This window comes from Podarcis bocagei (genome assembly GCF_964188305.1).
Source record: "Podarcis bocagei genome assembly, chromosome: 17".
Taxonomy (NCBI): Eukaryota; Metazoa; Chordata; class Lepidosauria; order Squamata; family Lacertidae; genus Podarcis; species Podarcis bocagei.
Window position 1 is genome coordinate 34,008,986 of NC_138143.1, and position 25,706 is coordinate 34,034,691.

At 45.0% G+C, this 25,706-nt stretch overlaps 1 protein-coding gene across 6 annotated transcripts; it reads left to right on the forward strand.

The window, feature by feature from the left end:
• Positions 1-798: 798 nt before the first annotated feature.
• Positions 799-25,706, forward strand: KEL (Kell metallo-endopeptidase (Kell blood group)). 6 transcript variants are annotated; one of them, XM_081176397.1, is made up of 20 exons: positions 799-953; positions 1,243-1,389; positions 3,133-3,166; positions 3,789-3,921; positions 4,321-4,524; positions 5,825-5,946; positions 6,804-6,950; positions 7,733-7,798; positions 9,903-10,091; positions 12,036-12,181; positions 12,538-12,667; positions 13,249-13,359; positions 15,973-16,071; positions 17,031-17,108; positions 18,624-18,727; positions 19,966-20,076; positions 20,415-20,482; positions 22,066-22,232; positions 23,952-24,044; positions 25,107-25,706. In XM_081176397.1, the coding sequence occupies exons 3-20, from the start codon at positions 3,140-3,142 to the stop codon at positions 25,281-25,283; spliced, it is 2,172 nt and encodes a 723-aa protein (XP_081032523.1). In that variant the 5' UTR covers positions 799-953; positions 1,243-1,389; positions 3,133-3,139; the 3' UTR covers positions 25,284-25,706. The 6 variants fall into 6 exon arrangements, with proteins under 6 accessions (XP_081032523.1, XP_081032525.1, XP_081032520.1 ...); XM_081176399.1 differs by having other exon boundaries at positions 800-953; positions 5,822-5,946; positions 9,924-10,091; XM_081176394.1 differs by having other exon boundaries at positions 801-953; positions 5,822-5,946.

Here is a 25,706-nt window from a genome sequence, read left to right on the forward strand (position 1 = left end):
AAGGACAGATCCTGAAGCTGAGACTCCAATACTCTGGCCACCTCATGAGAAGAGAGGACTCCCTGGAAAAGGCCCTGATGGTGGGAAAGATGGAGGGCACAAGGAGAAGGGGACAACAGAGGACGAGATGGTTGGACAGTGTTCTTGAAGCTACCCGCATGAGTTTGACCAAACTGCGGGAGGTGGTGGAAGACAGGAGTGCCTGGCATGCTCTGGTCCAGGGGTCACGAAGAGTCGGACACGACTAAATGACTAAACAACAACAACAACAAATTCAATCATCATCATTGTCTTTATTCCCCGCCCATCTAACTGGGTTGTCCCAGCCACTCTGGGCATCTTCCAACATATATAAAAAACATAATAAAACGTTAAATGTTAAAGGTCTGCCTTCGGATGTCTTCTAAAGGTTAAATAGCTACTTATCTCCTTGGCTCTGGGATTGCATAACTCCATACATGAGCCAGGATTTTTGTTGAGAGCAGAACCTCAGTTTGCTATGTATTTTTATTAATTTTTATAGATTTAGCTGCCCCTCCCTGCCCCCCTGGCTACGCCCACGACTCCATACCCTCGTTTCTTCAATGAAAATAGGGACATCCTAAGGAAAAGTGGGACATTCTGGGATCAAATCAGAAACCAGGGCGGCTTCTGTAAATCCGGAACTGTCCCTGGAAAACCGGGACACTTGGAAGGTCTGGGTGATTGCATTTAGCTTATTACCCCTGCTTCTAGGGGGAGTGGAGGAGAAAAAGAAGGATCAATGGAATTCACACCTCCCATTTATTCCTACTTTGATTATTAAAAGAGGCCTGAGGGCCCCATTGTAGCAGGTTGAAACAAGCAGCGTGCAGCAGCCCGTATATCAGACCAAAGCAGGCGCATGAAGCTGCTGCAAGATGGGCAGGACTCAAGAGGCAGCAGAAGGATAGCGTGAGCCACGGGCTGGCAAGGTATGAACGTCAAATGTTTGTGACCCACAAGATAATTGTGCACGGGAAGGAGAGGGGCAGGCAAAGGCTGCGTGCAGTATTGAATCCATCCTGAGACAATGGAGTTATACTGCAGGAAGAGGAAGGAAATGGTGGGCGGGGGGGGGGGAAGTGGCTATGACCTGCTGTATGTTCCAGGAGGAAAGGGTGCTATAAGGGGAGGGGTGGAAGAAGCTTCCAAGTTCTGCTTTCTTGAAAGATGTTATTTTGACCAACCCTCTCTGCCTCTCCTCCTCCTTTGTGCCTCCAGCTAGGGAAGGAAAGGAAGGCTTTGTCTCTGATCTGGAATGATATTCTTTGCAAGCCCTTGAGGGGAAGGTGGAAGGAAGGAAGAAATCTTCAGGAGCACACATTTCGCTAAAGACTCTGCAGTGAAACCATGAGGACTCCACAGCAGGTAGTACAAAAGCCAGCTTTCCTCTCTTTCTGTGCTTTTATTATTTTTACCCAATTGCCTTTCCTCTTCTGTTTGCGTATCTTCCCAGCTGGTACATGTCTACGTGCTCCAAAATAACTTGGGTCAGGGGTTACAACGGCTTTTCCTAGACTTCTGACATTAAGAGTTTACGTTGTGAGTTTTGGAATGCAGAATTTGAAATTTCAAAACAGTATTTGTTTTCAGCATCCCGATCCACAGGTCGATAATGAATTTTGTGAGTTTTCAATGCCAGGCCCACCTTTTTAGGACAGATTAATTAATGATTAAGATGGTAGTGCATTTGAGCATGTACAGAATACCGTTCCACCCCCCTGGGTCATCTACAGCCATACTAGGCCAGAGGCCTCTCTTTTTAGAAATTAAGCAATGGGTATTCTTAGAATATGGGATGCGGGTGGCGCTGTGGGTTAAACCACAGAGCTTAGGACTTGCCGATCAGAAGGTCAGCGGTTCGAATCCCTGTGACAGGGTGAGCTCCCGTTGCTCGGTCCCTGCTCCTGCTAACCTAGCAGTTTGAAAGCACGGCAAAGTGCAAGTAGATAAATAGGTACCACTCCAGCAGGAAGGTAAACGGCGTTTCCGTGCACTGCTCTGGTTCGCCAGAAGCGGTTTAGTCATGCTGGCCACATGACCCGGAAGCTGTACGCCGGCTCCCTCGGCCAATAAAGCGAGATGAGCGCAGCAACCCCAGAGTCAGCCACGACCGGGCCTATTGGTCAGGGGTCCCTTTACCTTTACCTTTTATTCTTATAATAGTTTTGCTCCAAGAGATATATGAATGCAATGTTTTCTTTACTTTTTAAAAAAGTTGCCATTTTTTGTTGATGCACCTGTGCAGTCATTATAGAGTACAGTGGTACCTCAGGTTACATACACTTCAGGTTACAGATGCTTCAGGTTACAGACTCTGCTAACCCAGAAATATTACCTCGGGTTAAGAACTTTGCTTCAGGATGAGAACAGAAATCGTGTTCCGGCGGCGCGGCAGCAGCGGGAGGCCCCATTAGCTAAAGTGGTGCTTCAGGTTAAGAACAGTTTCAGGTTAAGAACGGACCTCCGGAACGAATTAAGTACTTAACCCGAGGTACTGCTGTAGTCTATTAAGTTTCTTTAGTCCTAGTTTTCCAAAGATTTGATTTATGTCAAAGATACACTCCAACTGTCCCTGTTTATCTTGTTTTCTGGTACCAGTCTCTTGTAGAAGGCTATAACTCTTTTTCCGTTTGGGAAGATGCCAGAAATACCTTTTAACAATTTTGTTAGCAGGCACACACATGCACTTGAGTTTTTCAGGTTGAGCCTGCTTTCCCAGGTTCCTTGATGTTCGATATTTGAGTGGTGGGAGAGATGCATCTTGACTCTGTACCTGTTCTCACACATGCACACATACATGGTTACAAAATTCCAGTGTCCTGCCTCCCACCCTACAAAGTAGGGTCTTATCTGGACAGTAAGTATTGTTGCTTTTTATATGGTATTGCCAGATGATCCACGGTGGATTGTATTGGATATTAAATATTGCATTAAATGTCTTTGCATTTTAAAATGCAACTTTCAGAATAAAAGATGGAAATTCCAAAACTCGCAATTGCAGGATAGAGAGAGAGAGAGAGAGAGCTCAGGCAGCGATCCTTGGGTATGAGAATGGGGTTTTAGAGATTCATAAGGGTATCCATATTTTCTTCTTTGGAAATGTTGCAGGGCGAGTATGAAAAAACTGCAAGTGCAACCCAAGGTAAGTTCTGGAAGTCTTGAATTCATTCAGATCTCTGTTGGGGCTGTCTGCAGTCCACTTGGGCATTGCTGATATTCTGGAGCTATTTATTTCTCTGAATGAGTGAAGGTACAGAATGGGTCACATACGGGAAACATAATTTTTACATGAATTTGGACTTTTCTTCCTTAAATAATAAAAATGTAAGAATGTCACTGTGCACCCCCCCTCCCACCCGTACAGGGTTTGTAGTGCCTTATCACAATTCTGGATTTGCATGAAGTCAAGGAGGGGTTGGGGAGGAAAAATCAATGCAGTTTGCACAACAACAAACTATTGCATGGGAATGTGAAGAAAAGACCTTAAGAGGGGGAAAGTGATTGTTTAAAACAAGAGCAGAAGTTTGAATGAAGCAGAGGTGATGATGATGATGATGATGATGATGATGATGATGATGATAATAACAACAACAACAACAACAACATATTGTTCTAAAAAGAGATGTTCCAAACACTGTAAGCATTCATGTAAGCGTTTTCATGAATACATTCTATGTGATGTGAAGAGAAGAGCACAACCACATCCCCTAAGTGAAAAGAAGTGATGGCTCTGTTTTCACATACTTTTTTTCTTCTAATTTCAGGCATATGAGGACTCAGGAGAAGTTGTGAAAAGACATCAGAAAGCCAAAATCATGTTCCTTTGTGCTCTGCTGTTCATCGCTTTCCTTGGCCTCCTGCTAGTCATTATCTTCACTGCTGTTACACGTAACCTAGGTACTACAATACTCCTCCCCTCTGACTTACCCTTTTCTTGTCCATATGAGGGATTTCCCCTTATCACTTGTTCGCTCCCTTTGAAATGTAGGCAGCCAGTGGCTGGGACCAGTGGCTGTGTCCACATGTAATGCTAAACCATGGTTTTAGCACAGTGTTGGGGAAGCTGAGGCCATCCAGAAGTCGTTGGACTACAATACCCATCACACCTGACCATTGGCCCTGCTGGCTGGGGCTGATGGAAATTGGAGTGTAACTGCATAGTTCCTCAACGCTGGTTTAGTGCTATTTTGACAAGTCAGCACAAGCCTGAGCAAAACATCGATTTTGCACACTTCCCTTGTCCTCCCTACAGCCGTTGCCTATTCTCTGCTAAACGTTGTCTCTACATTTCTCCAGAAACATGCAACACTACAACATGCCTTGCGTTCCTGCTGAGGTTGCTGAATTCCCACAACAACACCATTGATCCCTGTGACGATTTCTACAGCTACACTTGTGGCAACTGGGAAGCTAACCATACGCGGGGGCTAAACATGCCGTTGGTGAATGTCTTTGATGTGCTCTTGGAAGAAAACCAGCTGATCATGAGGCGGCTCTTAGGTAAGGAGAAGAGACAGATGGTGGCTGCTGTGTTCGGAATCCTTTACTATTGTGGTGGGGGGTGAGGAACCTATTCCAATAAGACGTGTCAAGACATCATCCATCACAAGAACACATATGCACCACTAGCACGAATAATGTTCACCCTATGCCATCATAAGAAGGTCCATCCAACTGATGCATCCATCCATCATTAATAGAACCATACCTTGCGCAGAACCATTTCAGATGTTAACTTTTGATGTGGTAATGCCACCACTAGGTAACATTTTCCTGCTGTTTCGATGTGCTGAACCAAAATGTACTTTAAGGGGAAGGGGGGTTGTTTTTAATATATACTGAGCCTAAGCACATGTGACTATACATGCCCATATATCCATTCCTTTTAGTTCCTGCTTATTTTGATTCCTCTTGCCCCCTTCCCTCCCCCTGATGTCTTCCTCACTGTCAAAAGTTATATTGCATGTTCTGCAGTTTAGGGACTTGTCCTTTTTTAATCATGGAACAGTGCAAAGTGTTGGCCACGTTGATTGCACTATTCTAAGTAAATGGCTAGAATTCTTATAGCTCATAAGAAATAGCTAATTAGTTCTACGCTACATTTGAAATTCAGCCCCATCATTAGCACCCACTGTGTTCTGGTTCTTGTTGCCCTTTTAGCACCGTCAGGTCACAAAACTACAGTGACAGTAGAAGCCACAACTGGCAAAATTCCCCATCAGGGTCTAGACTTCAGAACTAGCAATGACACGTCCCCATACCTTCCTATTGCCTTCTTGCCAGTGTAGTATGCAGCCCATCTTTGCTATGTATACTATATAAAGGTAAAGGTAAAGGGACCCCTGACCATTAGGTCCAGTCGTGACCGACTCTGGGGTGGCGGCGCTCATCTCGCTTTACTGGCTGAGGGAGCCGGCGTACAGCTTCCGGGTCATGTGGCCAGCATGACTAAGCCGCTGCTGGCGAACCAGAGCAGCGCACGGAACAACAGGACAGAACAACAGGAGCTCACCCCATCACGGGGATTCGAACCGCTGACTTCTGATCGGCAAGTCCTAGGCTCTGTGGTTTAACCCACAGCGCCACCCACGTCCCTTTGTATACTATATAGACAGAGGCAAAAGAAAGACTGGCCAAGAAGCAGGATGACTAAGAGTGGCATTGGTTCTGCCTCTTGATCAAGCTGCCAGCATTGCTGTTTCGCTGCGCATTTTATCTTCTGCCATCTCCAGGTTAATTTGCTCTGCTTATTAACTTCCAACCGTTTTTTGTATGTTACCTGCCTTCTCTCCCTCAGAAGAGCCACACCTGGGCTTTAACAGCTCAGCAAAGGAGAAAGCTGTACAGTTTTACACCTCTTGCATGAATACAGAACATATTGAAGCTCGAGGTGCTCAGCCTTTGGAGGAGCTCATAGATAAGGTGATGACTGCACACAGATGTGCACATATTTCCCCCCCCCCTTGCACAGATACGTCCTTGAATATATCTGGGCCCATCCTCTTCCTACCAGCAGTAGAATAAAACAACAAGTAAGTTGGAAAAGCTCAACTCATAATCAACCTGCATCTCACGTCACTAATGAGCTGGTGATTGTTTGGTAGGTTGTATCAATACAGTGGTACCTCGGGTTACGAACTTAATTCATTCCGGGGGTCTGTTGTTAACCCGAAACCGTTCTTAACCTGAGGCATGCTTTCACTAATGGGGCCTCCTGCTGCCACCATGCTGCTGGCTCACGGTTTCCGTTCTCATCTTGGTGCAAAGTTCTCAACCTGAGGTACTACTTCCAGGTTAGCAAAGTTTGTAACCTGAAGTGTTTGTAACCCAAACTGTTTGTAACCCGAGGTACCACTGTATTCGTTTTTGGCATGTATCCATAAAACACCAGCATTCCTTACAATGTGCCCTATCCTATCTTTCTACCCTTATTTCCTGTTATATCTCAAGTTAAGGCTAATACACCTTTTGGCTTTTGCTCTCATTTGTCCTTGTTACCTCTATCTCTTCCCCTCCTTCAGCGCCTCCCACTACTGAAATTTAGATTGCAAGACCTTTGGGAAAGGATTTCTCAAGTTTGGGTTTTTGCTAATCTGCAAAGTGCCATGCATATTAATGGTGCTATAGTAATCACAAATCTTCCTCTCTTTTTCTGTAACTGATAAAGTGATCATAACATTCACATCAATCAAACATTGATTCCTCATACATCACTCAGGTGGAATTTATTCGAAATTGTGAAAAACAAAAACCAACTCTCTCATTTTGTCTTTGCACAGATTGGTGGCTGGAATATCACAGGAACCTGGAAGGAGACAGATTTTAACCAGACTCTTCAGATACTCATGGGAAAATACAATACGTTCCCTTTCTTCAAAGCCTATGTGGGACCCAATGCCTCTGATCCAAGCACCAATATTATCCAGGTAGGGAACACCAGCAGGCAAAAGTTAGTTGTCAGAGTTGGATCATGAGAAGTACAGTCATACAGGGGAGCATTTTAAGAAAGTCTGCTGCCCGAAATCCTGTAGAGCTGCTACCAGTCAGTACATGCTGTGGGTGGGCAGAGTTCTGGATCTGTTTTGTGTTTTAGAGAATCCACAAACTGAGCCAAGTGCAAAAGACACAGAGCTAGAATTAAAGAACAAGGCACCACTGACAGGTCATATTCAGAGTCTAGCTCTTTGTTTTTAGTACCCAAGTTGAACTAAGCCCACAAGCCTTTCACCCAACACTCTACGCCTGGTTAGCTGCCTTCATTTCATCAGCCTTGTTTAGCCTTTAAACAACTGCGAATCAGAAACCAATGAGCAGGTCTAGAACTGTCTACCTTTTGGTGCTGTCCAATACACAGCCAAGCATACAGAGCGCTGAGAAAGTACAAGTTCTGGTACAATTTGGACTTGAGTTGATAAGGGAGCACTGGGGCAGATCCCACTGTATACATGTGTGCAATGTGCATGCATATCAAATGGCCACCTGTGCAAATGCAATTAAAAACAGCATGCACTGACATGGTGGACATTTGCTACGGGCCCTGCTGTTTCCATTCAAGGGATTTCCATAGAGTTCAATATTCACTGTATTCCCCTCCCCTTATGAGTTGCAACTTTGGCATCATTAAACCCCCACAATCTTCTGGCTATTGGTTTCTTTTGTTATCCCACCTATAACTCATATTTATTCCGTCCATGTCTTCCTATCTCAGATTGACCATCCAGAGTTTGAGCTGCCTCCAGAAACACAGTTCAAGAAAAAAGGGACTTATTCCCAGGTAAAAAATCCTACATGACAGTTGGGTCACTGGTGGAGTATTTCCACAGCCAGGCTGCCTTGGTGTTCTATGAGAAACCATTGTTTGGAAAGTTATGGAACTGCTGAGAACTGAGGAAGTGTATTTGCATGTGCAAACATATCCTGTGGGCATGGACGTAGCCAGGATTTTTTTTTTGGGGGGGGGGACACAGGCCTTTTGTTATTGAGGGGGGCAGAACCTCAGGAGGAGCGCCTCCACCCCCATCGTTCAGCCCAGACACCGAGGTCCACCTCCGAGGGCCTTCTGGTGGTTCCCTCTCTGTGAGAAGTGAGGTTACAGGGAACCAGGCAGAGGGCCTTCTTGGTAGTGGTGCCCTCCCTGTGGAACACCCTCCCACCAGATGTCAAGGAAATAAAGAACACAAAACTTTTAGAAGACATCTGAAGGCAGCCCTGTTTATGGAAGTTTTTAATGTTTGATGTTTTATCGTGTTTTTAATATTTTGTTGGGAGCCACCCAATATTATTATTATTATTGATTTAGAGTGGCAGCTGCCCCTCCCTGCCCCCCTTGGCTATGCCCATGCCTGTGTTCCAGGGCTGCTAGTCTGGAGATAAATAGAAATTCAAAAAGCGGCACATGGGGAAATCAGGCCAGAGTCAGTTTGGCCTTTACAGGGCCAAACAGAACTGGATCAGCTGGGGGTGTCACCTGGTAGATCTTGTATCTTCAGTGCCATCTTCTGGCCATCAGCTGTGGCAGTGCTGGAAGAGCAGGAGGTGGCAGGCTAGCTGCTCGTCATTTAACAGGTTGACCTTGTGGCACAGAAGATAAGATGCTGGGGTCCCGCCGCCAGGAACTTGGTTTCAGACCCCAGGCAACATATGCTATATTATTATCTATTTATTTTTACCCTGATGGGACTCAAGGCAATTTACAGATATAAACAAGATAGAAAAATCCATCGTTAAAATGCAATTTAACACTGGCAGAATTTAAACTATATACATATATAAAATCTGTTTAAAACATACCAATAATGAGAATTAAAAACAGCACAGCACTCGCCCTGGAATTAAATGCAGCCAATTCTCAAAAGTCTGGTGGAACAAGGAAGTCTCTTCGCCTGTCTCGCTTCTCTAGGGAGGGAGTTCCAAATTCTGGGAGCAGCTATGTTCCCTCTCTTGTGACCCCCCCCCAAGCATGTCTGGGAGGGTTGCGGGACCAAGAGAGCGGTCTCCCCTGAAGATCTCAAAACCTGGGTAACTTCGTATGAAGGAATACGGTCTTTCAGATAGCTTGGAACTAAGCTGTGTAGGACTTTATAGGTCACAACATTCCCTTTGAATTGTGCCCGGAAACAGACTGGTAGCCAGTGAAGCTGTTCTCACAAGGGAGTCGTATGCTCCCTATAACCAGCCCTGGCCAACAATCCGACTGCAGCTCTTTGCGCCGGTTGAAGTTTCCGAGCACTTTTCAAGGGCAGGCCCACATAGAGCTCATTACAGTAATCCAAACGTGGTGTAACTAAAGGCATGTGTCACCTTCCAATGTCTGCATTGATTCAAATAATCTTGGCCAGAGAAACCTACATTATATTTAAGAGTGCTTAATCTTAAGTATAAGGGACGCGGGTGGCGCTGCGGGTTAAACCACAGAGCCTAGGACTTGCCGATCGGAAGGTCGGCGGTTCAAATCCCCGTGACGGGGTGAGCTCCCATTGCTCGGTCCCAGCTCCTGCCAACCTAGCAGTTCCTAAGCACGTCAAAGTGCAAGTAGATAAATAGGTACCGCTCTGGCGGGAAGGTAAACGGCATTTCCGTGCACTGCTCTGGTTCACCAGAAGCGGCTTCGTCATGCTGGCCACATGACCCGGAAGCTGTATGCTGGCTCCCTCGGCCAATAAAGCGAGATGAGCGCCACAACCCCAGAATTGGCCACGACTGGACCTAATGGTCAGGGGTCCCTTTACCTTTAACCTTAAGTATGGGTTCAGTTCAAGGACAGGTGGATAGTAAAGGGGGCTAGGGAGCGGTAGGAGGTATCTGAAGAGTTTTATACTTTGGTCTAATGGATGCCTCAGAGATGGAGATTCTGTTTGACAGCAAGGTTTCATTTACAGGTTCTGCGTTTGTACTTCCAGTACCTCACAAAGCTAGGACACCTGATGGGAGGGCGTACAGACGTTACCACCACTTACATCGCCTTGGCATTCTCCTTTATCTCCAACCTCCAGAAGGCAGTTACACCCTTGAAGATGCGAAAGGAAAAACGGATGCTATTTTACTCCACTACCATCAAGGAGCTGCAGGTATATATACATCCTGCAGCCATACGTGGCGCTGTGGTCTAAACCACTGAGCCTCTTGGGCTTGCCGATCAGAAGGTTGGCGGTTCGAATCCGAGCGACAGGGTGAGCTCCTGTTGCTCTGTCCCAGCTCCTGCCAACCTAGCAGTTCGGAAGCACTCCAGTGCAAGTAGACAAATAGGTACCACTGCAGCGGGAAGGTAAACAGCATTTCCGTACACTCTGCTTTCCGTCACGGTGTCCTGTTGTGCCAGAAGTGGTTTAGTCATGCTGGCCACATAACCCGGAAAGTTGTCTGTGGACAAACGCTGGCTCCCTTGGCTGGAATGCGAGATGCGCACCGCACCCCATAGTCTCCTTTGACTGGACTTAACCATCCTTTACCTTTTACCTTTTAGTGGAGAATAACAAATATGTCAGGTGGTATTCACCTAACAAGTCCCATCAACAGATACTGTACCCTGCACAAGAATGTCTGGTTGCACAATGCGAGTTTCTCTTCATGTATCCCAGTGCCCCCCAAACTGGCTTGCTGTGTGTGTGTCCGGAGAACTCCAGAACAGTATGTGGGGAGAGAGGGCATCATTTAATCTGGCAAGCTGAATTTCTGGTGCTGGTGGCACATTCAGCACAGTGTGTTGTTGAATCGCTCCCATCCATCATGGAGATCTGATGAAGGCTGCCCTTACAGGACATACTGGTCTTTCCCCCCTGAAATGGTTCCATTTTTTGTTGTTCATGAGTAATCTATATTATAATGCACTAGGAGGTTTTTGAAATGTCTGGCACTGATCAGTTGAGTCTTCTTTATATCATAGAGAGGCAGGCTAAGTAGAAGGGTGTCTGGTTGCCATGGAAGGAGAAAGAGAAGAAGCATGGGTCTGGGAAAAGGAGGAGTCAGAGGTAGCCTTCATTTGAAAAACTGGAGTTAAGAGGCATACAGTCAGTGGAGGAGTACTGCTGCCTTCATGCCTCGCTTGTGGGATTCCCAGAAGCATCTAGCTGGCCACTTCTAGATTACAGTAGTACCTTGGGTTACAGACGCTTCAGGTTACAGACTCCGCTAACCCAGAAATAGTACCTCGGGTTAAGAACTTTGCTTCAGGATGAGAACAGAAATCGTGCTCCGGTGGCGCGGCAGCAGCGGGAGGCCCCATTAGCTAAAGTGGTGCTTCAGGTTAAGAACAGTTTCAGGTTAAGAATGGACCTCCAGAACGAATTAAGTATGTAACCAGAGGTACCACTGTAGAAGGATCTTTGGTCTGCTTCAGGAAGTTTCTTTTGGTTTTGCACTCATTATACAGTAAGCCTGCGACTTACGTGCATTTAACTTGTGTGCATTCAGCTTTATGCATACAGCATAATATAAATATAAATAAAAATATAAAAATGGGGGTGGGAGGGAAGTGGGCAGGGTTCTGGAAAAAAAATGACTTTGGCAATCCTGCCTGCCATTGAACCCAGTGGGTTTTGACTATATGTGATTTTGGCTTTAGGCACAATCCTTGGAGGCTAACCCTGGCATAAGTTATAGACCTACAGCATCTTACTGAGACACTTCCCAATAAGATTTTCATGTTCTGGTTGCGAGGGTTGGGTGGGTGCTTTCTATTTTATGGGTTTCATCCAACTAAATTCTACTTACAGTAGAGTAGACCCATTAATGGGCCTAAGTTCGTCATGTCCATGCACTTCATGGGTCTCCTCTGAGTAGATTTCCGTTTACCTCTCCCATTTGCCCCTACAAGGAAGTATGCACTATTGAACTTTCACATGAACACGGGCATAGGATCTGATTGCCCATTCCAGTGCATGGTATGTTCTTCATTCATTCATCCACAGTATGAGCCTTTCACTTCAACAACCATTACTAAGCAATGCTTACTGGGCATTTTGTAATTATTTCCCCCTGTAAAATCATTTAATTCTGTTTGAAACTCTTTTAAGGAAAAGGCTCCTGCCATTGATTGGCTGTTGTGCCTCCAGGCTGCTTTCTACCCGGTGCAGCTGAACATGTATCAACCAGTTGCTGTGCATGACATGGAATATTTGAAAGGGATGTCGCAACTAATTGGAGAATGGCGGCACAAAAGGTGAGGAGCTGGTGTGTGGTGCTACACAGTGGTGTGCAGTGATTTTTTTTGGTAAGGGAATAGTTAGGGCCAGAAGTACTATTGGATAACTTAAAACCCATTCTCTTAGGGTTCTGTAAACCTCATACCCAATTCTATTTTTTTGGAAAAAGAGGTACTGGAGCTCACCACGAACTTCTCCCTTGTTCTCTTAGAATGGCAATGGCGCCCACCTGAGAGGTGCTGGAGCTGAGCTCCTGTGAGCACTGGCTGAAAAAAGCTCTGCTCATACCTGTGCCTTCTTATTCTTGCACATTTGAAATGCACCTGTGATGAAGTGAACCGCTCACGTTCTATTTTATTTTATTTTTTTGCAGGGATGTACTACAGATCTACATGATACTCTATCTGGTTAGGAATCTGTCCCCAGCTCTGGACAGACAATTCGAGGAAGCTCATCAGGAACTGACAGACAAGTTGAATAGTAGGGCAACAAACTCAGAAACGGTGAGCTTAGTTCCCTTATCTCCCACGTTTTAACAGTGAGCTGGAAGTTCCGCTTAGAAACTTCCACTTGGGCATTAGGGGGCATTGGCGCTCAAGGAAGGGACGAAAGGCTTAGCCACACTTCCTGTTGCCCCACTGCTTTCCTCCAGGGAAAACTGCTCTTTAGTGCTCAGTTGGAGCAAACAGCAATTTCGGTTTCCCCAGATAGATGTTTGCTCCAGTTAGCACTAAGGAGCATGTTTTTGCTCAGAAAGGGGCAAGGCAAGGGGAAAACTGCTTGGAGTGTGTGTGTGTGTGTGTGTGTGTGTGTGTGTGTGTACACGCGCGCGCACGCGCACACGCATACATACAAGGGGGGCATTTTTAGTTCAGCATTTGCTCTCATTTTCCCAAGCTAGATATTTTAATGTCAGCGTTGTAGGGCGCATGGACAGCTGCAGCAGACTCTTGCGTAGCTCTTATTCATCTTTGGACTTATTCAGGAGAGCTTCCCTGTGGATTGTGCCATGTGTTCATCTTTCTTTCTTTCTTTCTTTCTTTCTTTCTTTCTTTCTTTCTTTCTTTCTTTCTTTCCATTTTAGGTAAGAGCTGAGCGTTGGAGAAAATGCCTACATGAGACCAGCATGTTCTTTGGCCCTATACTTGGGAAGATGGTTGTGCAGGAGATTTTCCCCCAGAAGGCCAAGGATCTCGTAGGTATTCAACAATGCCAGACCTAGATTCGCTTTCCTTTATCCTGCTGCCCTTCTCGACTAATATCCTACCTAAGTGCAATGGCTGCTCTTGACTCTTGACTGGTCTGGGGAGAACACATTCTGGCAGGGGGAATACCGCTGGAGAGTAAGGAATTCACATCCACTATCCAGTAGTGATGTATGGAAGTGAAAGCTGGACCATAAAGAAGGCTGATCGCCGAAGAATTGATGCTTTTGAATTATGGTGCTGGAGGAGACTCTTGAGAGTCCCATGGACTGCAAGAAGATCAAACCTATCCATTCTTAAGGAAATCAGCCCTGAGTGCTCACTGGAAGGACAGATCCTGAAGCTGAGGCTCCAATACTTTGGCCACCTCATGAGAAGAGAAGACTCCCTGGAAAACACCCTGATGTTGGGAAAGATGGAGGGCACAAGGAGAAGGGGACGACAGAGGACGAGATGGTTGGACAGTGTTCTTGAAGCTACCAGCATGAGTTTGACCAAACTGCGGGAGGCAGTGGAAGACAGAAGAGCCTGGTGTGCTCTGGTCCATGGGGTCACGAAGAGTCGGACACGACTAAACAACAACAACAACAACAATAACTCTATGCCAACCATGGCTTAGGGTCACCTTGATTACTCTGCTCCCAAGCATCTACATCTCCCAGTCTTGTTTTTACAGCATTTCCTTCTCCTTCCCCCTCTGCTTCATATCTATTCTTTATTTCTAGCTGAGCTTCTACAATCTCTCCATCTCCTGGCTGTTTCACCTGGGCTTTGAAAACCTGCCTGGTTTTCTCTGCCCACTCGCAAATCCCTCCATGCATCTCTTATTGCTTGTTCTGGTGGTTCCTGTAGAACTGATGCAGGAAATCTATGTCTAGATAAAATATCTGTCCACAGCAACGTTATCCTGATGTGAGTCAGCTGTGCTACCTTTATGAGGACAAAGGGAAGTGCACAGTGGGGTCTGCCATTTTTGGTGGCTCTGGAAGGTTTTAACATTGTATGGTAGGCCAGGCCATGTGGGCTGATATAGTACAGTATGATGTTGAATGATATTGAATTGATGAGGCAGGTTAACGAGCTCAGTAAAACAGGGTTCATTCCCCTACAGCAGTAGATAGGTTCTATGCTTATGAGAACATTTTATTCTTTTGCTAGTTATGCTGTTTCAAATGTTCCTTTTATATTTGACTTCACTCAGTAATGCTTTCTTTTGAAAGGTTTAAGATTTTTTGCTAAATGTGCATTCTACAACTGACCTCCTCTGTCGTGGTTTTTAACAAATGTTTAGGATATTTTAGTTTCCTGTTAATTATGTTTGAATGGATGTTAATTGTCTTTAAATGTATACTTTATATCTGACTTTCTTCAGTAATGCTTTGTTCTGGATTGTTTTGATATTTTAATTTAGGTTGTAGACTGATTTGAGATTGCCCCCCCCCAAAAAAAATATAAAGCAGCATAGAAATTAAATTAATAATAATAATGTCAGTGACACATCATTTCTATAGCAATGCCTTTGGCCGAACCATAGTTTAGGGTTATGTGCAATGGGGAGCCTCAGAATTATGGCTCCCCATTTCCTCTTCCTGTTCAACATCAAGCTTTTGCTTCCATTTTGACTAACCACCATTTTTTGTTATGTATGAACCCTGAACTGATGTTAATGTTAACTATGGCTTAGGGAAACAAGACAGGATCAGAAATGTTTGGCGCTAGTCAACTTAGTTTTACTTAAGAGTAGACCTATTGGAATTAAGAGCCCTAAGTTAGTCATGTTCATTTATTTCCCTGGGTCTGCTCTGAATAAAAGTGAATTGAATATGATTTAAAGTTAGCTTCCCTCTCCCCCAGAAGATTAACCACAATTTGTCCAGGTCTGTAAATAATTATAGTTATAATTATAATATTTTTATTATTTATACCCCACCCATTTGGCTGGGTTTCCCCAGCCACTCTGGGCAGTTTACGGAATATATAAAACAAATAGCAGTTACATGAAAACTGAAGCAAAATCTTCCAGTCCTTTCCTCGCAGCTGCACGGGAAGCTCGTGAACCTGATGTTTGTGTTGGAAAACAAGCCTTCTTCGGGAGAGACTGGCTCCTCTCCCAGGCTCCCGGCTTGCTTACCGATGACCTCCTTGGCTGCAATCCCCGCGAGCCCAGGATAGGTCTCAATAGGCGACATCTCCCAGCGCGGGAAAATGCACACCCCCTCCCTCCTTGCTTCCCAGCAGGGAAAGGAGATAGCCAGATATCTATTTACATCGCTTTATTTCTGACTTTGCAGCACTACATAAAACATGTCCGATCACTTCAGACTCCTTCCAGCAAGAGACAGAGACTTCCTGTACATACGCAAGAGGAAGGTCTCATATTACACTCTGAGCAAATTCGGGTGAATTGCCCTGTGAACTGACTGTAACACTGTTTCCCACAGACAGCCCCATCATGTTATGTTTTCAAGTTGGCTGTTTGCAGCTGCATTGTTCTCATATTGTAACAGTTTGTTCATGTAACACTAAACTATGGTGTAGCATTATGTCTAAATGCAACTGATGTGTTTCCTTAATCGTGTGATTTCCGTACTTTCTCTGGCCAGGCTGAGCAGATGTTCTCTGAGATCCGAGATGCCATCCACAGCCATCTGGATCAAGTGGAGTGGATGGGAAGTCAGGCCCGCCAAGAGGCCAAGGAGAAAGTATGTATGTGTTCCTGGATGGCTATCAGGACTAAGGTGTGGGTATGTGGCTTCATGAGAATCCAAATCTGGAGAACAACTGTGTTCTCCAGCTCAAAGTCCTTGAGATCAGTGGTTGGGCCACAGATGGATCCATGAATGTAGCAGGCAGAAGGGTTAATTTACTGACAAGTCAAGAGCTGACCAGGCTCCTAGTATTTATACTAGTCCTCACTAGATGTCTACTAGTCACAGGGACTGATATTACATACTTCCTTTTCTTCAGTATCTGAGCTTGAAGCTACATAGCCCTAGATTGCTCACCAGCCTAAGTCCCAGCAACGGACTCTTAAGGTCTTTGGTTCAAGCCCCACAGTCCTTGACAGAGGTCTGCGTACCTCTGAGCTTGCATTATCCACCTTAGTGAAGGGATACGGGAGGTGTATTCTGGAGCAGGCCTTGAGTAATAGTCACATATCTAAATCTCAGGAGGAAGAATTTGTTTACATTCCACATTCATTGTCAGGGACTGGACTGAAGAGGAGGAGGAATGGTGGAGACTGCCCTCCCCTTCTCTTGTAGCTTCCAGAGAAGGGGAAAGCAGTATCAAATTACAGTAGGGCTCTGAGGATTATCACATCTCAGACACAAGGGAACAGCAGGGTTATGAGGTGTTAGGAGAAGGGGAAGGCACTGGAAAGCAAAACTGATGCCTCCTTCTCCAAGAACCCAGCATTCGTTAAGAGTGCAGAATGCGGCGTTCGTTAATGGGGAATGACTGGATTTCTTTGTCTCCCACTGTGATGACTGAATAAACTCATTAGGAAGGACTATCTTGGTTTCCTCCCTGCTTCTTGCTTCCACCCGGGGAGGGAGAGAATTCCCCAAGCCCGACATTCATGTATATAATTTAAAAGGTGCCACTGGATGTTCAAAGCAAAACAACATCAGTCCTCTTGATAATTTTCTTGTATTTTTAGATTTATAGCCTCCAGGTGGAGATTGGCTACCCAGAGAGCATCCTCCAAACAGATGAAGTTGACAATGAGTATCAAGAGGTGAGTGGATCAAACATTGCTTGCAGTTCCATGGTATTGCCTCCTGAAAGATGGTTCCCGTGGTACAGGAAGGTTTCAGTTTCACTGCCCTGGAACTCTGTTTCATGCTTCTCCAGTGACATTTGAATCCAGCCTATGGCTACTATCTCATTGGCTCCTCCCCAAGAGAGATGAGTTTGACATTTTCCTCAAATACTCCTCAACCATTTTTTACGGCGTCTGCCGTACCTTCCCACCCACATATACACAGTAGGATGCTAGCTCTGGGGCACTGGGAGGGGGGTGCAAAATGGTGGCCGGACTGCCAACACAATTAGGGGGAAAGAAAGAAGCCATGTTGTTGCTGCTGCTACTGCTAATGTCAAGAGATCCTCTAGTTAAAGTTTCAAATCACCCAGCGCAAGAAAAACAGGGAGTAGGCATATTTTGTTCATGTGTGGCTGGATACTCCAGGAATTTACAGTGGATTTTTGGAAACTTCAACTAGAGCATGTTTTTTGCTTAGATCTTAACAGTCTGGTGATTTGGAGGATTTTCTCGCAGTATTTGCTTAAATCAGACGAACATGAAACCATATTCAGACAAGCCTGCCTGATAGACTGCGTACTCAGGTTCCACAGTGGAGCAGCTAATCTGCTTATTAATATATGCCTTGTGAGTGAAACATGTTTGTCAGTTTACAAAGCAATCCAAACTTGCAGTTTGCTGTGCAGGGTGGGCGTTGGACAAGGCAGTGGTGTGTGTGTGTGTGTGTGTGTGTGTGTGTGTGTGTCTACTACCATGGAACACCTGACTGTGCCCATCTAAACTAAGTGGTATCTCGGGTTAAGTACTTAATTCGTTCCGGAGGTCCGTTCTTAACCTGAAGCACCACTTTAGTTAATGGGGCCTCCCGCTGCCGCTGCGCCACTGGAGCACGATTTCTGTTCTTATCCTGAAGCAAAGTTCTTAACCTGAAGCACTATTAGCGGAGTCTGTAACCTGAAGCGTATGTAACCTGAAGCGTATGTAACCTGAGGTACCACTGTATTTGATTGAAGCTACTGCAGGTGATATTCCCACTAGCATATACTCTGAAAATGGAGTGTTGAGGGGGGTGGGCTAGTCAAGGATCTGCTGAATGCAAAGTCAGCCCAGCTGCCCGCAAGTTGTGGAAATGGGCCCAATCCAAGCCTCTTCATTGCACCAGCCTGCAGCAAGAGCTGCAAACCAGAGTTTTCATCCACTATGTAAGCTCCCACCAGGGTTTGGGATTGTGCCCTCGGAGTGCTATTAATCCACATCAGGTTGTTTTGTCCTTCTTCCGCCTGTCTTTCAGTCACTATTATATTTTATTATTGCGTTCCATAGTTTTATATTTTGCCGTATTTTAAAATGACTCGTCTACAATATAGTCAATAAACTCTTAGTGCATTTTTAATGCACCTGACTTTTACATTTTGTCTGTATATTGAGAGTGCCAATAAATTTTGTTCCGTCTCCCCTTCTAATCCTATTGCTTGATTTTTCTTTCAGCTGGAGATTTATGAAGATCACTTCTTCCATAATGTAGTTGCCTGCCTGAAGTCTCTGAGGAAAAGATTCTCCCTGAGACTCATCAATCCCCATCTACAGGATAAGTATGTTCTCCTTGTACGATGAAGGAGAGATTATGTGAATGCAAGACAGACAGTGATACATAACAAGGAGAAGTGACTTTGCTCCATTCAGTCCTTTCTCTGTTTTGTGGATTCACTCCCATTCTACGTGTCTTGTTTTAATATAGAGAGTTTCAAAAATTAATCCAAGGACTGGCACATCACAATTTGCTACAGCATTAATTATGCATCTTTGCACTAATCCACTAGCACATATATGTGGTAGCATCAAGATCTTCTTTACACTGTAATCGAAGCAATGTACATGTGCGGTAGCCAGCAAAACCGTAGTTCATGCTCTGTGATCTGAAGAAAGTCCAGCAGATTGCTAACTCAGTAGTGCAAGATCAAATAATTTGGAACTTCCAAAAGCAGCAAAGTCGTTCAGATAGGGCTCGTTTTAGAAACATCCCTGAATCAGATATACTTAATGACTTAACACTTGGTGGCAGGAAGGGGAAGATGAGAGAGGACTTCAATGAAAAATTGTCGCATATGAGATAATTTCCAGTGATATAAAAGCTCCCGTGATAGCTCATTCACAATTGCAACTCATCCCTTCGTGTTTTGGCTATAATGTAATGAGTGCATCTCTTTTGGAACCAGTACAGTGGTACCTCGGAATGTGAACAGGATCTGTTCAGGAGCCCTGTTCGCATCCTGAACGCAATGTAAGACGTGGCAGTGCATCTGTGCATGCGTGGGTTGCGTTTTGGTGCTTCTGCGCATTCGTGTGACGTCATTTTGAGCATCTGCGCATGCGTGAGCGGCGAAACCCAGAAGTAATGCGCTCCATTACTTCCGGGTTGCCGCGGAGCGCAACTCGAATGCGCTCAACCTGAAGCACATTCAACCCGAAGTATGACTGTACTACAGTGTTACAGTGGTACCTCGGGTTAAGTACTTAATTCGTTCCGGAGGTCCATTCTTAACCTGAAACTGTTCTGAAGCACCACTTTAGCTAATGGGGCCTCCTGCTGCTGCTGTGCCGCCAGAGCACGATTTCTGTTCCTATCCTGAAGCAAAGTTCTTAACCTGAAGCACTATTTCTGGGTTAGCGGAGTCTGTAACCTGAAGCGTATGTAACCCAAGGTACCACTGTACTACAAAGGTGAGGCCCGTTGAGTAGATCAGGAGGAACGAGATATGGAATAAAAATCATAGCCCAAGTCATTCCTTCCTTCACCATCTTTCTTCTTTTTTTTAATGTTCTATTCCAGTTGGGAAGTTCCCCCGTGGTCTGTTCATTCATACTATTCACTGAGGCGACACGCTGTCGTTTTCCCTGCTGGAATGTTCCGCAACCCTTTCTTCCATACCGAATTTCCCAGGTAAGGACTAAGTGGGGCAGAACTGCTAGCAGAACTGCTGCCCTTCCATTGAACCATGCTGCACATAGCAGTAAGAAAACCCCCCAAAACCTGCCAAAGCAGTTTGATCAGAAAGTCTAGTGAGACAGAAATGTGGGCACAAATCATGATGGCTCTCCCATGCTTATCTTCAACAATCTGAACAAAAACCCTGTAACCTTACTTAGAATACGGAGTCCACGGAGAGGGAAACAAAGGCTACATCCCTTTGCTGATGTTTTGCAGGCTTCCCACATAGAGAACCTTTAGATTACAAGCCATGGAGGTTTCACTAAGCCCTTGTCTTGTGTGTTTTTCAGCGCTGTGAACTTTGGAGCCATGGGGTTTTTCATGGCACACGAACTGCTGCACTCCTTCTACGATTATGGTATGTAGTGGGAGGCATTGTAGATAATCTGCTGCACCTTCCGTTATTTGAACTTGTGGGGTTTTACTTCCCTAAGTGCCAGAACAACTCATTATTGCCCAGCTGTTCTGTGTGCTGAAACCCAAGGCACCAATTTCTCAACTGCAAAGTGGCTTTGGAAGGAGGCAATTTTCATTGGAGAAGTAACAGGCAGGAGGGAGGTGCTTAACCCTTCTCCCAGCAACGCACCCTCAGGTTTTGTTTGCCCCTTCCACCCACCCACAGCCTCCTTTGCTCCAGCCATGTTTATTTCTTCACCAATGTGGACCTGGAACCCTAGCAGCGGGGAATGTGACTAGGAGAGGTAAGGGAGAAAAGCAGCTTTCTCCTGGCCATCGCACGTTGCCTCTTCCCAGTGCTGCTTTGCAAAGGAGAAGCAGAAGCCGAGGCTTAAGTACATTGGGTAGCTAGCCAGTGAGCAGTTCTTAACCAAAAGTGTAAAATGCAAACTGAAGTTAAGACAGAATTTAAATCTACTGAAAAACCCAGCAAGTTCTGTATTGACTCCTTTGCCTCCCTTTTAGTTGAAACCCAATAATAATAATAATAATAATAATAATAATAATAATAATAATAATAATAATTTGTTTATACCCTGCCCATCTGGCTGGGCTTCCCCAGCCACTCGGGGCGGCTTCCAACAAAATATTAAAATACAGTAATGCATCAAACATTAAAAGCTTCCCTAAATAGGGCTGCCTTCAGATGTCTTCTAAAAGTCTGGTAGTTGTTGCTCTCTTTGACATCTGGTGGGAGGGTGTTCCACAGGGCGGGTGCCACTACTGAGAAGGCCTTCTGCCTGGTTCCCTGTAACTTGGCTTCTTGCACTGAGGGAACTGCCAGAAGGCCCTCGGCGCTGGACCTCGGTGTCTAGGTAGAAGCAATCCAGCTCATGTCCGAATCCTTAACCCATCCTCAGGCACATTTAAAGCTGCCCTATTTTGGTACTCACAACCACCTCAATTAAATGGAGGAACAAAAATAGGATGAATGAGATCCCCCCCCCGGCATCTTCCATTTTTGATGATGTCATAATAACTGAGCTCTGAATGGTAAATGGTTTGCGTAGACTCTATATTTGTAGAGGCCCAAGGAGAAACGAAGTCTGGCCTTGACTTGTTTGTAACCACATAGATGATACAGTCGCCCCCCCTTTTTTTTTAGGGACTGTAGAGTACAGAGCTTATACATGTGGGTCTTGCTTTACCAACATTCACTATGAAAAAAAACACTTAATCCAAACATGAGAAGTTAGTACCCGAAGTTTGCTGCACACACTCCACATGCTGGTTGACTGAGGAACGGAGGGAGGGGGAGCGATCAAACAAATCAGAGAGCATTTTTTCTGGGCTTTGCTGGTTTATTTTGGCTTCTGGAGGGCAAAATTCCATGGTCAGGTACGCATTAATAATTTCCCCATAGGAATTAATGGAAATCATGGACTCATTATGTGAACTCTAGCCTAATGAACGATTCCCAAGGAACGCATTGCTGGTGATCACCACTTGGGATTTAACCATCCTGGATTTCCTTTCGGTTCACAGTGTTACCCGAGAACTGTCTTGCCTGTGATATGAAAACACTGGCACAACGTATAGACTGTCTTGTGAAACAGTACGAGAGCTACTCCTTGAAGGGCCACAGCATCAATGGCTCTTTCACCCTCCTGGAGAATGCAGCTGATACTGGGGGACTTGCCATGGCTTACCAGGTACCAAAATCTGATAATCATCAGAGCTTGCAGGTACTCCTCAGTCCTCACTTGCAGCCACCATGCTGTTTTCTCTTTCCACATATCCTTGTTGCCACTGTCTCTTAGCTGGTCTTCTTCACATCACCCCACTATGGTCTGCCTCGTTTCTTCTTTTATATCTTATTGCTAAATCCATTTGAACTTACCTTTCTTAATTGTTTACCCCACAGTGAGTAGGGTTTTTTTGTGTCCCCATGCTTTCATGGATCATAATTTATCATCTTAAGCGTGTTAGTGCCTGCTCTCAATGATGTTGTCCATTAGCATTTCTGCTAGATGTTTCCCCTTCAGCTTAAGAAAAACTGGGTGGGGGAGATTTTCATGCGGAGACACAATTTCACCCAAGTACATGTGTTCAGTGGTTTGGGTATAATGCTCTCTTGGAGTGAAAACTCCATGTAAAATACCAACTTCTTTGTAATTTTGAATTTATGCATGATCATTTTTAGTCTTTGTTTTTAGATCTTTTTCTGTTCTGTGGTGTAAATTGCCTTAAGACTGTGTGGTCTAAGACAGTACATTGCTGTTGTTGGTATCCGCCTGTCTTGAGAGACAATGGAGTATGCCTCCAGGGGTGAAGTCAAACTGCTGCCTGTACAGTCATACCTCATGTTACGTTTTTTCAGGTTGCGTCCCACGGTTACCCAGAAGTACTGGAAAGGGTTACTTCTGGGTTTCGCCGCTCGTGCATGTGTAGAAGTGCTAAATTGTGCTTTGCGCATGCGCACAAGCACCAAATCGCGCCTGCACCTGCGCAGAAATGGCGCTTCAGGTTGCAGGCTTTTCAGGTTGCGAACGGGCCTCTGGAACGGATCCTGTTCGCAACCAGAGGTACCACTGTACAGTGGTACCACAGGTTAAGTACTTAATTCGTTCCGGAGGTCTGTTCTTAACCTGAAACTGTTCTTAACCTGAAGCACCACTTTAGCTAATGGGGCCTCCTGCTGCCGCCACGCCGCCGGAGCATGATTTCTGTTCTCATCCTGAAGCAAAGTTCTTAACCTGAAGCACTATTTCTGGGTCAGTGGAGTCTGTAACCTGAAGTGTATGTAACCTGAAGTGTATGTAACCTGAGGTACCACTGTACATACATGCAATACATACAGTAATGATGATGATACAAAACGAAGATTGATTGCACTGGGCAAGCTTATATGCAGATGTAATCAACAGAACCGTGCAAAAGGGATGGCGCAGAGGAGAAATGGAGAATAAACTTGTAAGACTTAGCAAACAGAGGGCTATTTCTCACTCTGCCAATGGGCACTCTCTCCCTTGGGGAATGAGAGGTCATAACAAGGGGTTCTGCAATGATTCTGGGACCTCAGATCTTCCATTTCCTACTGGGCATCTTCCAGCCAGACCAGGGAAGAGCAGAGTGCAACTCAGAAGATCCGGTGCCTTTCTTTTCATGGCAGGTGTTCCCTCCACAAAAGTCCCTCCTGCTGCAACAGGTAGGGGAGGAAGACAGCCAGAAGGATCGAGGAAAGAAGAGGCAGGAGCAAAACCCTGCAGAGTTTCTTAGTGCATTTCTCAGTAACCACTGAAGTTCCCTGGGTGTCCTAGTGCAAAGCAGGTTTCCCATTCAGAGGATGCTGTTGGAAAGTCATGCTTGAAATAGGGAAATGTATTTTGAGATTTGTAATCGAGATTTCTTTTCTCCCCTTTTGCCCACAGGCATATAAGAACTGGTTGGAAAAACACAGAGAAGTGAAGTTACCTTGGCCTGAGGTCTCACACCACCAGCTCTTCTTCATCAGCTTTGCCCATGTAATGTACCCTTTGCTACCTTTTCTTTTTCCTCTGTTTTTTGCTCTGGCTGGCTTTTAGCTACATCAGTCCCATCTCAGCTCTCACATCCTTACACACTGCCTCCATTCTTTTTGGAAGCGAGTACAAAACTATTTTTTTGTAGGGCAACAGCAGTCGCTCTTCATTTCTCCTGGGCTTTTAAAGCTGTCTTTGCTTCCGATGTAGTTTGAGAACAATTAGAAGAGGCAGTATATCATATGATAAAAATATTTTTTTTTAAATAGTACAGCACACTAAAGTCAGAAAGGAATCAATTTCACTTGCTTTTCATCTCTTTACTTATTTGAGAGTCACTGCATCAAATGTAGTGGGGTTTACTTCTGAGTAAATCTGCATGGGACTGGGAATTCTAATCTGAGGTAGTCATTGTGAAAACTGAAGCAGGGTAATCTTTATTCCAGATTAGTTAATGTAATACAGAAAACCTTTTGTCTGCCCACTGTCAACTCTCACTGTTTCCACCACTTGTATGAAGCTCCCCACAGATTACCCTTGGAAAAAATATGGTCCTCGACAGAAAAAAGTTTGTCTAATTTGGACCCATACAAGCCACTGGACTTAACAACATTTATACATGGGTGTTTTCCACCAGTGTAGGTTTTGCTGCTCAGAGCTGGCTTAACATCTTTTTGAGTGATGTTTGAAGCCTGACGAAAACCTGCAAGACTTGTTTCTTTGACAAGAGACCATGGTGGAGCAGATAACTAAAACGAACATGGACAATTGCTATAATACCACCCCAAAGAGTTGACAATTATTTGGGTGCTTCTCTCAAGGCTAGACTTTCCATGTAATGTAAAAGAAGACCTTAACTCGTGCAGCTATCAGGACCTAAAGGTCCTACTTTACGTTACATGGAAATTCCACAAGCCAATTTGTTCTAGAATATGTGTGGTTCCGCTGCCCCCAAACTTTCTTTCCCACAACGAAAGCTGAGTGGAAATGTGACATAAACATGGAGGAGAAATGACTCACTTGTTAACCAGAGGTCAATTATTCACACCCCTGTCTTCTCTGCAGGCAATGTGTGGGCACCAGAGCCCTGAAGGACTGCAAAGCTTCTTGCACAGAGATCCCCACAGCCCCCCGCCACTCCGTGTCCTTGGGTCCCTAAGCAACAGCGAAGATTTCTCCAGGCACTTCCACTGTCCGAGTAAATCACCAGTGAATCCAGCTGTGAAGTGCCACATCTGGTAAAAAGAAGAAGATGCTGAAGAGCATGTGGGACTGTTGGTGCAAAAAGATGGAGACAGATTTAGTGGTGTCAGCGATGTGCACAGCAGCCACTTACTCCATTCCTTCCATGTGCAATGCCCCTTCTTCCTCCACTACGTCCATCCAAGGGGTCAAGGTGGAAGAAGATTCCATCCTTCCATCAAGAAGGAAGGGAATACAGAGAAGATACTGTGTTGCAGAAATTTGCTACTTCTTAAAAAAATAATAATACCCTAAACGCCTTAGGGATGATTTGGAACTGAGGAACTGAAGATCAGTTGACAAGTCTCTGGTGACTGTGTTTAGTGGCTCTTTTCCAATCAAAGATGAAAAGAACAGTGAGAGACTTTCTGAATAGTATAACCCGTGCTATTTTTCTAGAAAAAGAAGTGTCAGAACCGTGAA

Excerpts from the sequence above, each read along its gene's own strand:
- KEL (XM_081176394.1), top strand. The coding sequence starts at position 3,140 with ATGAAAAAACTGCAAGTGCAACCCAAG. Across the intron at positions 6,951-7,732 it reads CAAGCACCAATATTATCCAG|ATTGACCATCCAGAGTTTGA; the intron begins GTAGGGAACACC and ends TTCCTATCTCAG. Across the intron at positions 20,077-20,414 it reads TTCCATACCGAATTTCCCAG|CGCTGTGAACTTTGGAGCCA; the intron begins GTAAGGACTAAG and ends TGTGTTTTTCAG.